At 67.5% G+C, this 14070-nt stretch overlaps 1 protein-coding gene across 1 annotated transcript; it reads right to left on the minus strand.

Annotated features, from left to right (window-relative positions):
- Positions 1-2332: 2332 nt before the first annotated feature.
- TMC8 (transmembrane channel like 8) lies at positions 2333-12663 on the minus strand. Its single transcript, XM_080682453.1, has 15 exons — positions 12438-12663; positions 9727-9875; positions 9279-9428; positions 8947-9029; positions 8139-8275; positions 7673-7820; positions 6927-7097; positions 6509-6648; positions 5360-5483; positions 4915-5012; positions 4534-4717; positions 4226-4356; positions 3988-4146; positions 3511-3589; positions 2333-2870 (listed from the first exon to the last, which is right to left on the minus strand). The coding sequence occupies exons 1-15, from the start codon at positions 12563-12565 to the stop codon at positions 2622-2624; spliced, it is 2130 nt and encodes a 709-aa protein (XP_080538579.1). The 5' UTR covers positions 12566-12663; the 3' UTR covers positions 2333-2621.
- Between the last annotated feature and the right edge of the window lie 1407 nt (positions 12664-14070).

The raw sequence follows: 14070 nt of genomic DNA on the forward strand, positions 1-14070 counted from the left end.
GGACTGGAGAAGCAGCGACTGGGCGCACAGGCCATGATGGGCTGGTCTGAGGCTCAAGCCCACGTCTCTGCCTCTGCGTCCTGTGCTTCCGGGGGTGTCCATCCCCGCGGTCCCACCGCTTCTGTGCCCCCAGCACCCCACCACAGCGCAGTGGCCCCTCCCAAGATGCCCCTCCCCAGAGGCTCACCCAGCGTGGCCAAGCAGAGCAGCAGCGGGAGCCTCATGCCTCTGTCTGTCCGTGTGGGGCCTCTGCCCAGGCTCAGAAAGGCTCCCCTGGGGGCCCTCCTCCACCCCGGGACTCCCAGGGAGGTACCTGCACTGGGGAGATAACCCCGAGGCCCTGGGGCCCCAGCACCAGGGCTGGGCCCCCAACAGCAGACTCCACCCCCACACCCCACAGGGAACTCGCCACCACGGCTGGGCTGCGGCCCTGCGCCCGCTGGGTAGTAGGTGTCCCGCCCTCGGCCCTGGATGAGGCCTAAGCCTGTTCCTAGGATGAGGCTTGAGCTGCTTAATCTGATGAGTTGGAGGTGGGGGTTATCCTGGATTACTGGGGTGGACCTGGTGATCCTGAGGGCCCCTCCCTGGCCCCCCAGGGTCTGACACAGGCTGGAGAACCCGTGGGCTGGACCCATCAGAGAAGCAGGCAGGAGGGCAGCTTCTACCATCGCACCCTGGTCCCCTCGTGACCACCTTCAGGCGCCTGTTAGGTGTCAGTGCTGGGCTCAGGCCTGAAACGTAGCCTCAGGCTGGGTGAGGCCCTCAGGCAGGTGCTGGGCTGGAGCCCCACCCTGAGATCGGAGGGGAGGGGGGAACCGCACTCCCAAGAAGGGCAAGGCTCCCTGGGACACTGAGTAAATAACTGACATTTAACCCTCACAGTCACTCCGAGGGTGGCTGAGGCCCAGGCTACCGGCTCCCCAAGGCCTCCCAGCTCCCGGAGTCTGCCCTGCCCCTGGCTGGCTCTCAGAAGTGTTCCCTGAGGGACAGAAGGTGGTAAGTACGGGACCTCCATGGCTCGGTGCTGTGGCTCTCAGTCAGCACCACCATCGCCCAGGGGCTCACCCACTGGGCCCCACCCTTAGAGCTCTTTTTTTTTTTTTTAATTTGTTGTTTTTAGAGAGAAAGGTAGAGGGAGAGATAGAAACATCAATGATGAGAGAGAATCATTGATCGGTTGCCTCCTGCATGTGCCCCACTGGGGTCAGAGCCTGCAACCTGGGCCTGTGCCCTGACCGGAATCCAGCCGTGACCTCCTGGGTCACAGGTCAAGGCCCCACCACGGAGGCCTGCCGGCCTGGCTGCCCTTAGAGCTCTCCTGAGTCAGGAGGCCCCGCGGGGCCTGAGAATTCACATTTCTAGCAAGTTCCCAGGCGATGCTGGGATGCTGGCTGGGAGCCACAGCTTGGCCCCGAGATGCTCATGAGCTTGTGTCCCTGTCGCGTGGGCCAGGCCGGGGCCTCCCTGGACTGAGCCGCTTTGTTCCCTGGGGTGGGCCTGGCACGTGCTGACAGCCGATGGTCCTGCGAGGCTGGGTGAGTGAGGATGGGGGGGGGGGGGGCGGTCAGCGAGTCAGCGCCTTAATGACTACAGGAAGCCTGTGGCCTGAGGGCACCAGGCCTGGAACCCAGCCAGGCGGGGCCCCTGGTGGAGGTGGGGGCTCTGCAAGCAGGTCCTGGGTCTCTCCTGACCGTCCCTCCTGGGGGTCTGGGGGCCAGTCTTTGTCACCCTGGGGGGAAGTGGCCCTGGCTGGGGAAGGTCACCGGGGCTTTAGACCGCGGGAGGCGGGCTGCCGGCTGCCTGGGCCCCGCGCAGGTCACCGCATGGGCGTTCTCGCGGCTGATTCGTGGACTCAGAGCTGTTGCAGCCTCCGGCTTTGAAAAGGAAGCTTCCAGAGACTCAGGAATCACAAACCCGGCCTCGGGCGGCGGCATCCCAACGTCTGGGCGCTGGTGGGACCTCTTCACCCCCACCATTTCCGTGGGTCAGCTCCACTGGGGGTGCAGGTGCCGCCCAAGGCAGGCAGGGTCCTGAGGAACCCCCTTCACTGAGGGGGTCGCCCACTTAGAAGGCAGGCGGTGGGAGATCGCAAGGGAGAGGCCGCCTTCAGACCCTGTTCTGACCCGGTAAGCCCTGGAAGCCTTGGGGTCAGCGGGGAATGACCGCTGGGTCCCTCGCTGGTGGGGTCTGGCTCAGGCACCGGGTATCGGGGTTCTGGGCCGTGTGCCCCGGGGGTTGCTCTAACTGTGCAGGGTGACCCTCCCCACGGGCGGAGAGCCTCACATTTTGTGATGGTGCTCCCCACGGCAGACAGTCTCCGAGCACTCCCAATGGGTATTTATAAATTGTATTCATGGGTTATTATTCTAACATATTACGTAATTACAAAACAGTCAACAAAATACAAAACTTAAAGAAATAAGGAAAACATAAACTATACAAAGAAATAAAAAAATAGACTATGAGCACAAGTTCCCATGTTTTCTTCCTGCCGCCCCTTGGGTGTGTGAACCCCGCTTTGGGGCGTCACCGGGGAGCAGGAGCGTGGGGTCAGGGGGACTCTGGGGTGGCGGTGGGGCTGCAGGCGGCCGGGGAGGCTCGAGACAGAGTGGGGGTCGGTGCTACAGCCCCGCGCTGCTGGGGAAGCGGAACCTACAGGCGGGATCCGCGTGGGAGGGTGAGGGCCTGGGGGACCTGAAGGCCTTGGGGGACCTGGGCCCCGGGGAGCCCGGGCAAGGGAAGCCGGGGCACAAGGACCGCGGGGGCGAAGATGGAGACTGAGGGGATTTGGGCCCCAGGGAGTCACCGAGGCCCGGTTCTGGCAGCAGCCGGGACAGGTCCTCCACCAGGTGCCACTTCTCCTGGACTTGCTGCGGGGGAGCGACCGCCGGTTACAAGGGCGCCGCCCCCCAGGAGCAGTCCCGGCCGGGAGCAATCAGCCAGCCTCCCAGCTGCACTGCCCGCCCCGAGGCCCCGCCCCAGCACAGGCCCCGCCCCAGCACAGGCCCCGCCCCAGCACAGGCCCCGCCCCAGCACAGGCCCCGCCCCCAGGCCCTCCTCCCGAGCGAGGCCACGCCTCCCAAGGCCCCGTTCCGGTCCAAGAAAGCCCATGAGGGTCCCGCCTTCGTCCGGTCCGAGACCACGCCCCCAACAGCGTCCCGGCCCCGCCCTCGGCCACCCTCCTGTTAGACTCAGCCGTGGGCAAACTACCGCGGGCCGGATGTTCTATCCGGTTCTCTTGCTCTCCCCTCCGCTCCTTTACTTTGAATTTATATTAGTTCACACAAACACTCCATCCATGCTTTTGTTCCGGCCCTCCGGTCCAGTTTAAGAACCCATTGTGGCCCTCGAGTCAAAAAGTTTGCCCACCCCTCTAAGACACTGGTCTGCAAGTCCAAGGCCACGTTCCCGCCTGGCTCCTGGCAACGCCTGGCCCTTCCCCGCCCCCACGTTCCTATTCCCCGCCCGAGACCACACTTCCCGGACAGGGTCTCGCCCGCTCTCACTCACCCACACCAGCTGCTTCCGGAGCCCCTGGACGGCCCTGGCGTTGGCCTGGGACTGGGAGACGCACACCGTCAGGACAAGGCTTTGGAGAGGGGGGGATCCAAGGTCAGTCACCCCCATACTTCCTCCCCACCTCCTGGGGTCTTCTCTGCCAGGGTCTGCAGACCCGGCTTCCTCTCACCTCTCCTTCCTCCCACCTGTGCTCAGCCCTCACCCCCAATGACAGCAAAACCACTGCCGGTTTTCAGCGCGTGCGTCAGGCACTGTGCTTCCCGGGGTCAGGTAAGGTGCCTGGGTACAGGTGAGGCCCCAGGAGCTACCAGGGGCTGCCCACGGGCATAGGAGGACCCCCCAGGCCACCTGCCTCCCTGGGCTCTCCATGTCCGGCTCCCAGATCCCATGAGACGGGCTGGGGGTGGCCATGGAAGGACCCCCCCCTCCCAGGGGCCCCTCCCTTGACCCCCGCTACCCTAGAGGTACCTGAGCAGGATGAGGAGGGGAAAGCTGAATGCCTGGGAGCCCAGGTAGTGGAGGACCTGCTGGCCAGGGGGTGGCAGCCGGAGGGCCACCAGCTCCGGGACCACCTGCCAGGGGGCTGAGTAGTTGGCGAAGAGGCCGCAGCTCCGAGAGGAGTGGATGCTGCGGGGAGACCAGCGTCAGGGCCCCCGTGGAGAGCTGCTGCCCACCCCTCAGCCTCCCGGCCCTCTCCGCCCCATACCTGCTGACCACGTAGCCCAGGGGCACGGTGGCCAGAAGCAGGCCCAGGACGAGCACCAGCTGGAAGAAGAAGGTGGAGCTGGAGGCTCGGAACCGCCGAAGGGACGCCTTGGAGTTCCTCAGGAGGGTGTACTGGGGAGCAACCAGCAGCAGTGGGGCTGTCAGCTCCCATCTGCAGAAATCAAGGAGTCTGGGGCCCAGGGAAGTGAGGCTGGGGGACGGCGGTGAGGCCAGAGGCAGAACGGGAGCCCCGCTCAGGGTGCCACCCAGGGGCACCCTGCTCCCTCTCCACCCACCCGTGAGCCGCACCTTCTTGATGTAGAAGGTGAGGACTATGAAGACGCTGTGGAGCAGGGGCAGCAGCGGGCAGTAGAAGAGGCCCATCCAGATGACCGTCTGCCCGGCCACCATGTCCAGCACGTTCGTGGGCACGAGGAACTCCTCCCGGCCCAGCCAGGTCCAGAACCGGCCCGAGAATCGCTCCACCAGCACCCTGGGCACAGGGCGTGCCCACCATCACCACCCGGGAGGAGCGTGTGGACCACGTCCGTCATGGCCACGGCCACGGACCATCCCACACTCAGTCACGGGGACACACACACGTAGAATGGCTCACCCCTGGCTGCAGCCACCGGCCACCCCCAGACATGCCCAGGTCCCTCCCCCCGATGGCGCCCCCACGCGGCTCACCTCCTAGGCAGGCTGACGAGGAAGGCGAAGGCCACGGTCAGCAGGAAGTTGAAGGTGCTCAGCTTGTACAGCTCCTCCCCCACCGAGTTCTCCCAGCACTGGGCAGAACGGTTCCGGTCACCACCCGCGGGCCCCGCCCCCTCACCCACCTGTGGGGGCATCTCTGTGGACAGGAGCCTTGCCTGGAGGCTGGTATGATGGCTGTCAAAGCCCACGCCTCCAGGGTAAGTCAGGCAGGGAAACCCGACCCCCAGGGCTGCCACCCTGCCCAGTGCCGTGTGGTGCAAACAGCACCCCCTGGAGGGGGGCCCAGGTATGGGAAGCTCTACCCCCAGCCTCTCGCAAGGGTGAGACCTGGCGAGGAACCAGGAGATCAAGGGGGCCGGGGGGTCAAAGAGGTGCGGGGACCCCCCCAAGGGACAGGCCCCGCTGGAGCCCCAGCCACCTGGTAGTCACAGGCGTTGTAGCCGTGGGACTCACAGCTGGTCTTGTTGCGGCCGAGGCACAGCATGGTCTGGCCCAGCGAGAAGGAGAACATGCCGAGGCTGGCCAGCTTCAGCACCACGCACCTGCGGGCCGGGGCGGGGCAGGGCAGGGCCCGGGATGTAGGCGTGGCTGCTACCTTCAGGGCCCAGCCTCCTTCCCACCTGCCCCGGCCGTGGCCACGGTCCCCAAAGTGTGTTCCCCAGCATGTTGGTCTCCGGATGATTCACAGGAGAAGGGTTCCGTTGGTCAACCGATTTGGGAAACACGGCACGGCCCGGCCGTCCTTCCCCGACACCCAGCTTGGAGACGCACGGGCCCAGGTGGGCCTTCACCCCCCTTCTTTATTGCAGGCGAGAGCGTCCCTCCGCCCGTTCGTGCCCCGCCCACCCCACTGCCCTCTGTACCGCACACGTGCGTGCCTCCGCCTGAGCCGTTCTACATGCACACGGGGTCCCACACGGAGATGCCAGCCCCGAGCCACCCCAGGCCCCAGAGCTAAGCGTGGGCTCTTCAGGGCTGATGGGAGGCTGGGAGGCAGGGTGGGGGGTGGCAGGTGGAGCTCAGATCGGGGGGTTCACAGAGGGGTTGTGGGTCCACGCAGGACCGTAGCCGGGAGCGGGCAGAGGAGGGCTGGTGTCTGCGCCTGTGCCCCGCCGGCATGGCGAGCTTGACCTTGGCCAACGGGCTTGTTCCCTGTGAACCGCCGTTTCCTCCTCTGCCCAAAGGGGATGAGGACGGCTCTGACGTCACAGGTCACGTGAGGGTTGTCGAGGGAAGGCGTGTAAGCCCCCGGGCGCCTGGGAACGGTGTGCGTCCCCCGTTCCTGGTTTCCCTCCGTGTGTGACGCTGGTTCCCAACACCCTCCGGCAAACCAGTCGTGGGCCCCTCGGCGCGGCCGGTGCTGGGTCCAGGCCGCGGTCTGGCTCTGGGCAGAGGGCATGTCCCACCAGGGCCCCCTGGGACAGTGTTCTGGAAGCACCTTCCTGCCTGCCCTGCTTGGGACCCCGGTCCCAGGAGACCACCAGGACGGGCAGCAGGGCACAGCTGCTCCCGTGCCTCAGCGCCCGCCTCCCCTCGGGGTCCCGCCTGGTACCAGGGCTGCGCTCACCAGACCAGGATGAGGTTGACCTCGGTGCTGGGCGGGTAGCTCTCCAGCTGCACCAGGAACACAAACAGCAGGGGGCCCAGGAAGTTGACCAGGGCGATGACCCCAGGGGGCAGGTACTGGAGCAGCACAAACAGGGTCTCCTGCGGGGAAAGCAGGGAGGGGGTGCCATGGGCTGGGGTGCACGGTAGCTCCCCTCCCCGACACCCCTACAGGTTAATTCTGGGGCAGGTCCCCGCGTCTGGAAGGCCCCGGGTGATGGCAAGGTGGCTGTCGAGGGCTGCCCCCAGGGTGAGCCAGTCTGACGGGGCCCTGAGTGGGCACCTTGCTTTAACCACCCTGGACCTCAGCTTCCTCGTGTACCACCCGCCTCCTCCCGCAGTCTGGCCAGGACTAGACAAACACGTCAGCTGCTTGGCACCTCCTTGTTGTCCTGCGAGTACTTGGTGGCCCAGAAGATGGCGCTGATGGCTCCGACCACCAGGAGCCCGATGAGGACGTTGACCCGCAGGTAGGAGAGCAGGTGGCAGGCTCTCTGGGCTCGCGTCTGCTGCTGCGCCAGCTGGAAGCGATGCCCTTCCTCCAGCTCCACCTGCCGGGGGCGGGAGCAGAGGCAGGGGGGGCGGTCAGGGTCTAGGCAGGGTTGGGGTGACACGGGGGCAGGGACAGGCCCAGGAGTGGCAGCTGCTTTCACCTCCCCTCCTGCGCTGTGCAGGTGGGCAGGTGAGCGCTCACACCGACACCCGCACAGCCTCTGCCTCCGGGTGTAACACCTGTGTGCACACATGTACACACTCAACACACATACACTCGCTCTCATATACATATCACATGTTCTCTCACACGCACACACACATGCTCACATGCATACACATGCTCTCACACACAATCACACACACGCTCACACACACTCACACACATGCACACACAATCACACACACATGCTCACACACACTCACACACACGCTCACACACACAATCACACACAACCACACACATGCACACACAATCACACACATGCACACAATCACACACATGCACACACAATCACACACACATGCTCACACACTCACACACACACGCTCACACACATGCACACACAATCACACACACATGCTCACACACACACAATCACACACACACACACACACACACGCCCACACTCACCTTGAACTCGTTGCTGATCTCATGCTTCTTGATGGTGGCTGCCTCGTGGCCCCGGATACAGAAGTCCCAGGAGGAGAAGACCTTGGCGCTGAGCGGCGACCGGTAGTCCTGGCCCAGGAACAGCTTCTGGGGCAGCCCCTTCACCATCCTGGAGGGGCAGGAGGCCAGGGCCTGTGGGAGGGCCGCTCCGGTCTGCCAGCCTGGGCCGTGGCTCTGGGTCTGGGGTGGGAAGCCCTGGCAGCCCCGGGGCCAGGCGTTGGCCTCGGCCTGGGCGGGGGAGGGGACACAGAAGCGGTGGCCTGTGGCCCCGAGGGCTGCAGAAGGGACCCAGAGATTGTACCCGGGAAGCACCTATGAGCCTTACTGGACGAGAGCCGGGACCTGCCTGCCAACTTGGGGCGGGGCTACGCCAAGGGCGGGTGAGCGGGGAGGGCCCCGGCCCGTTAGGTGAGGGCAGGACGCTCACCGCCGCAGGGTCCCGCAGAAGCAGAGCAGGAGGCAGGCCAGCGGGCTCAGGAGGTAGGCCAGGCGGATGCTGTAGGCGGAGCTGCCCTCGGGCTCCGCCCGGTAGGCGCCGTAGAAGAGATAGGTGTTGCTGAAGGCCTGGGATGTGGGTGAGGACCGTGGGTGAGGGAGGACCACTGAGCATCAGTCCCAATGACCCCGTCAGGGAGGCAGGGAGGACACTCCCTTCCCAGAGGCTCCGAGGGCTCGGGCAGCTTGCCCGAGGCCGCACAGTGTTGAGGAAGAGAAAGGCCCGAGGAGCTTTCAGGGACGAGGGTGTGGTGGTGCTCGTCTCAGAGGCCTGCACACGTGTCCTCTCTTGTCCCTCGCCAGCTGGGCCCCGAGGGCTGTGGGCACGTTCCCCGAGCCTGGCTGGGGCTCAGTGGCCTCAGCTCTCTCTGACCCCATCCCTGGCCTGGTCAGTCTGTCTGTGGAAGGCCAGCCCCCCAAGAGCCAAAATGTCGCACAGCCAGCGTGGCTCAGCGGTTGAGCGTCGGCCTGTGACCCAGGAGGTCACAGTTCGATGCCCGGTCAGGGCACGTGCCCAGGTTGCAGGCTCGATCCCCAGTAGGGGGCGTGCAGGAGGCAGCCGATCCATGATTCTCATCATTGATGTTTCTCTCGCTCCCTCTTCCTTCCTCTCTGACATCAATGAGCAAATAAGCAAATAAGGAAAAGCCAGAATGTGCTTGGAGAGGTGAGGGCCCACTTAGCCTGGGGTCCCTGAGGCCAGCTCCCTCCGGAGCCATCGCCAGGATGGAGCCACTTACCCTGCCAGTTAGCACATTCCAAAGTCGAGAGTGGAAATTGGGAACAGCAGCCGGGGGCTGGGGTCCACCAGGGCACTGGAGGGCTGTTGAGGAGGGAGAGGGCCAACAGCAAAGGGTCCCCAAGGCGTAAGGATGTGTCCTACCCTCTCCATAGCCCTCAGCCCGGGAGGCCTTGCCGTGCAACAGGCTTGTCAGGAAGAGTCCTTGCTGGATCCCAGCGCGAGGACGCCCGAGACCCAGAGGGTGGGGGCTGTCCCAACACGCGGAGCCCTGGACCAGCCCAGTGCCTGGACCCCAGGGTGCGGTCCCCAGGGTGCGGTCAGGGCACTCACTGAGGTTAAGGGCGGGGCCTGGGTCCGGTGGGCGGAGCCAGACTAGGGGCAGCAGCACGAAGCTGGAGGTCAGAAGCACTGTCAGCAGGTTGAGCATCAGCAGGAAGCGAAGGAAGGTGAAGTAGGACTGGATTCCGGTGCCAAAGAGGCCTACGGGGGGACAGCAGGTGGGCACGGGGCCTGAGCCAGGCTCGGGGGGTCCCAGGGCCCTGCAACCTGGCGGGTCAGCCTCACGGGACCTCGGGTTAGTGGTCCCCGAAGGGGAGGCCCCTAGCAGTACCTCTGACATCCACCAGGGGGTGCTGCCGCCCACCAAGGTTCGGGCCCCGTCTCAGGAGGGGTGTGTTGGAGGGGTGTGAGGACAGGAGGGCTGGTTGGTGGGGGCCGAGGGGAGCAATGGACATGGAGACTCCAGACAGGGGAGGCGGGAGGTGGGTGCAGGTCTCACCCCCGATCTCGTAGAGGGCCCCCTCCCAGAGCCCAAAGCCCTGGGCCAGCCGCCGCGCTGCCTCCCTCAGGCGCCGTCCCGCAGTCCCCCGCCTTCGCTGCCACCGCTGCCAGCACGAGGCCTTGGCCCCCTCGGGCTCCCACAGTTGCCTGGGATGGGGGGGTAATGGGGGCACCCTGAGTCACCCACCGTGCCCACCCCGGCCGGGCAGAGCTGCTAAACAGGTGATTTCACCCCCATCCTCTACTCCCACCTCAGCCTGGGCTGTGTCCTGACCCCGCACCCACCTCAGCCTGGGCTGTGTCCTGACCCCGCACCCACCGAGCACCCACTGGGCTGTGTCCTGACCCCGCACCCACCTCAGCCTGGGCTGTGTCCTGACCCCGCACCCACCGGGCACCCACCGAGCACCCACTGGGCTGTGTCCTGACCCCGCACCCACCGAGCACCCACTGGGCTGTGTCCTGACCCCGCACCCACCGAGCACCCACTGGGCTGTGTCCTGACCCCGCACCCACCGAGCACCCACTGGGCTGTGTCCTGACCCCGCACCCACCGGCTGTGTCCTGACCCCGCACCCACCGAGCACCCACTGGGCTGTGTCCTGACCCTACACCTACCGGGCACCCACTGGGCTGTGTCCTGACCCCGCACCCACCGGGCACCCACCGGGCACCCACTGGGCTGTGTCCTGACCCCGCACCCACCGGGCACCCACTGGGCTGTGTCCTGACCCCGCACCCACCGGGCACCCACTGGGCTGTGTCCTGACCCCGCACCCACCGGGCACCCACTGGGCTGTGTCCTGACCCCGCACCCACCGGGCACCCACTGGGCTGTGTCCTGACCCCGCACCCATTGGGCACCCACTGGGCTGTGTCCTGACCCCGCACCCACCGGGCACCCACCGGGCACCCACTGGGCTGTGTCCTGACCCCGCACCCACCGGGCACCCACCGGGCTGTGTCCTGACCCCGCACCCACCGGGCACCCACGGGCTGTGTCCTGACCCCGCACCCACCGGGCACCCACTGGGCTGTGTCCTGACCCCGCACCCACCGGCACCCACTGGGCTGTGTCCTGACCCCGCACCCACCGGGCACCCACTGGGCTGTGTCCTGACCCCGCACCCATTGGGCACCCACTGGGCTGTGTCCTGACCCCGCACCCACCGGGCACCCACCGGGCACCCACTGGGCTGTGTCCTGACCCCGCACCCACCGGGCACCCACTGGGCTGTGTCCTGACCCCGCACCCACCGGGCACCCACTGGGCTGTGTCCTGACCCCGCACCCACCGGGCACCCACTGGGCTGTGTCCTGACCCCGCACCCACCGGGCACCCACCGGGCTGTGTCCTGACCCCCGCACCCACCGGGCACCCACTGGGCTGTGTCCTGACCCCGCACCCATTGGGCACCCACCGGGCACCCACCGGGCTGTGTCCTGACCCCGCACCCACCGGGCACCCACTGGGCTGTGTCCTGACCCCGCACCCACCGGGCACCCACTGGGCTGTGTCCTGACCCCGCACCCACCGGGCACCCACTGGGCTGTGTCCTGACCCCGCACCCACCGGGCACCCACCGGGCTGTGTCCTGACCCCGCACCCACCGGGCACCCACTGGGCTGTGTCCTGACCCCGCACCCATTGGGCACCCACCGGGCACCCACCGGGCTGTGTCCTGACCCCGCACCCACCGGGCACCCACCGGGCACCCACTGGGCTGTGTCCTGACCCCGCACCCACCGGGCACCCACTGGGCTGTGTCCTGACCCCGCACCCACCGGGCACCCACCGGGCACCCACTGGGCTGTGTCCTGACCCCGCACCCACCGGGCACCCACCGGGCTGTGTCCTGACCCCGCACCCACCGGGCACCCACCGGGCACCCACTGGGCTGTGTCCTGACCCCGCACCCACCGGGCACCCACTGGGCTGTGTCCTGACCCCGCACCCACCGGGCACCCACTGGGCTGTGTCCTGACCCCGCACCCACCGGGCACCCACTGGGCTGTGTCCTGACCCCGCACCCACCGGGCACCCACCGGGCTGTGTCCTGACCCCGCACCCACCGGGCACCCACTGGGCTGTGTCCTGACCCCGCACCCATTGGGCACCCACCGGGCACCCACCGGGCTGTGTCCTGACCCCGCACCCACCGGGCACCCACTGGGCTGTGTCCTGACCCCGCACCCACCGGGCACCCACTGGGCTGTGTCCTGACCCCGCACCCACCGGGCACCCACTGGGCTGTGTCCTGACCCCGCACCCACCGGGCACCCACCGGGCTGTGTCCTGACCCCGCACCCACCGGGCACCCACTGGGCTGTGTCCTGACCCCGCACCCATTGGGCACCCACCGGGCACCCACCGGGCTGTGTCCTGACCCCGCACCCACCGGGCACCCACCGGGCACCCACTGGGCTGTGTCCTGACCCCGCACCCACCGGGCACCCACTGGGCTGTGTCCTGACCCCGCACCCACCGGGCACCCACCGGGCACCCACTGGGCTGTGTCCTGACCCCGCACCCACCGGGCACCCACCGGGCTGTGTCCTGACCCCGCACCCACCGGGCACCCACTGGGCTGTGTCCTGACCCCGCACCCACCGGGCACCCACCGGGCTGTGTCCTGACCCCGCACCCACCGGGCACCCACCGGGCTGTGTCCTGACCCCGCACCCACCGGGCACCCACCGGGCACCCACCGGAGGAAGCGCTTGTCCACCATGGCGTAGGGCAGTGTCCGCACGGGCGCCCAGGAGGAGCACAGCCGCTCCATCTCCTGCTCCCACAGCTCCTCGGACTCCGACTGCCGGGACTCCTGCCGCAGCATCTCGGCTGGGGGGGGGGGGGGGTGCTTGAGGTTGAGGTCCCAGGAGGGATGTGGGCGCCTGTTGCCTGAGCCTCAAGGTCTGGGCCTTGACTGTGCAGAAGCGGAGGGAAGGACCTGCTGGAAGGGATCAGCCTGGTCCCACCCCCGCCCAAAGCAGCACGTGGCCAGGGCCTCCGACCCCAGGACCCGATGGGGAGAGAAAGGTCGGAAGGAAGACGGGACCCTGAAGCCACGGCTGGGGCCAGGCCCGCTCTCCCTCCCTCCGCGGCTGCAGGCCTTCCCGGTCCGGCCACCTGGCCTCCACTGCTGACTTCCCACGGGAAGCCAGCCCGTCCCCAGGTGCCCTGCAGCGCCCCTCTGCGCCTGTGGGGACCCTTCTGTCTTCTATCTTGTGGTTCCGCCCCCAAAGGGGGAGGCGTGGCTACCGCCCAGCCACCGGATGGGGCGAAGGGACCCCGCCAGGCTGGCCCTCTGTCCTGCCTCGGACCCCGCCCAGCAGCCCCTGGACCTCAGTCCCCCCCCCCCGCCCCTCCCCCACGCCCAGCGCACCTGGGACAGGAGCAGTGACCCCGGAGACCCTCTGGGACCGGCCCCGCTCACTCCAGGCGGGACTGTGAAGAGCAGAGGGGCGCGTCACATGACAGGAACCCCAGCTCTGCCGCCGTCTCCCCCGCCCCCCACCTCCCCCGTTTCCTCTGCTCTCCACCCGGGCGGCGCTTCCTGCGGGCGAGGGGCGCAGGCGGTAGGTGAGGCACGGGTGCTTGCGGGGCAGGGTCGGCGCTCCCCTCCCCGCGTGGTACCCCAGCAGGCCCCCCGACTCCGGGGACCCCGGCTCCTGGGGCTACGCCTTCCCAGCCCCCAGGGGCCCACGAGACAGGTCAGAGCCCGCTCCCCCCCAGCCCGCTCCCTTCCAGCTGGGGAGCGGAGCCTGACCCCCCTGCGGGTTGGGGGGGGCAAGGGGGGGCAGGAAGGGGCCCGTCCCTCTAGCCGGTGGCCCCGGCTGCCCTCGGAGGGCGCGATAGTGACTTATCGGGTGGCCCCACCACCGCGGCCAGTTATTTCGTAACTTCCCGCCTCTGAGGCTGGCACTGACGCGGAGGCCTGGGCCTGGCGCTGGGGCTGGACTCCATCCGTGCCCGCCCACCGAAGGGTCTGAGCGTCAGTCACCTGGCCATTTCTCCTGGGACCCCCGAGGCCTCGAGGTCCTGCCCTTCCTCCCTGCTCCCTCCCACCGCCTGTAGGGCCAGTCATCTCTCAGCCGAGCCGCAGCGGCTCCCCCGCCTCCCTCCCTACCTGTGCCCGTCCCAGGTGGGGCAGGTGCTGGGCACACAGTGGGACAGAGGGTAGGGCGAGTGGAGACAGACGGGCAAGTGCTCCAACTGGGCTCAATCCAGGAAGGCTCCCCAGAGGAGGCGACCTTCAAGTTGGGCCTGAGGTCATGCACGACCCAGAAGGCTGGGACAGGGGCACGCAGGGAGGTGGGGAGCAGTGGGAGGAGAGACGGG

Source organism: Plecotus auritus (assembly GCF_963455305.1).
Source record: "Plecotus auritus genome assembly, chromosome: 7".
Lineage (NCBI taxonomy): Eukaryota > Metazoa > Chordata > Mammalia > Chiroptera > Vespertilionidae > Plecotus > Plecotus auritus.

Excerpts from the sequence above, each read along its gene's own strand:
- TMC8 (XM_080682453.1), bottom strand. The coding sequence starts at position 12,565 with ATGCTGCGGCAGGAGTCCCGGCAGTCGGAGTCCGAGGAGCTGTGGGAG. Across the intron at positions 9,876-12,437 it reads GTGGACAAGCGCTTCCTCCG|GCAACTGTGGGAGCCCGAGG; the intron begins GTGGGTGCCCGG and ends CCCCCATCCCAG. Across the intron at positions 9,030-9,278 it reads AGGCCCCGCCCTTAACCTCA|CCCTCCAGTGCCCTGGTGGA; the intron begins GTGAGTGCCCTG and ends CCTCCTCAACAG.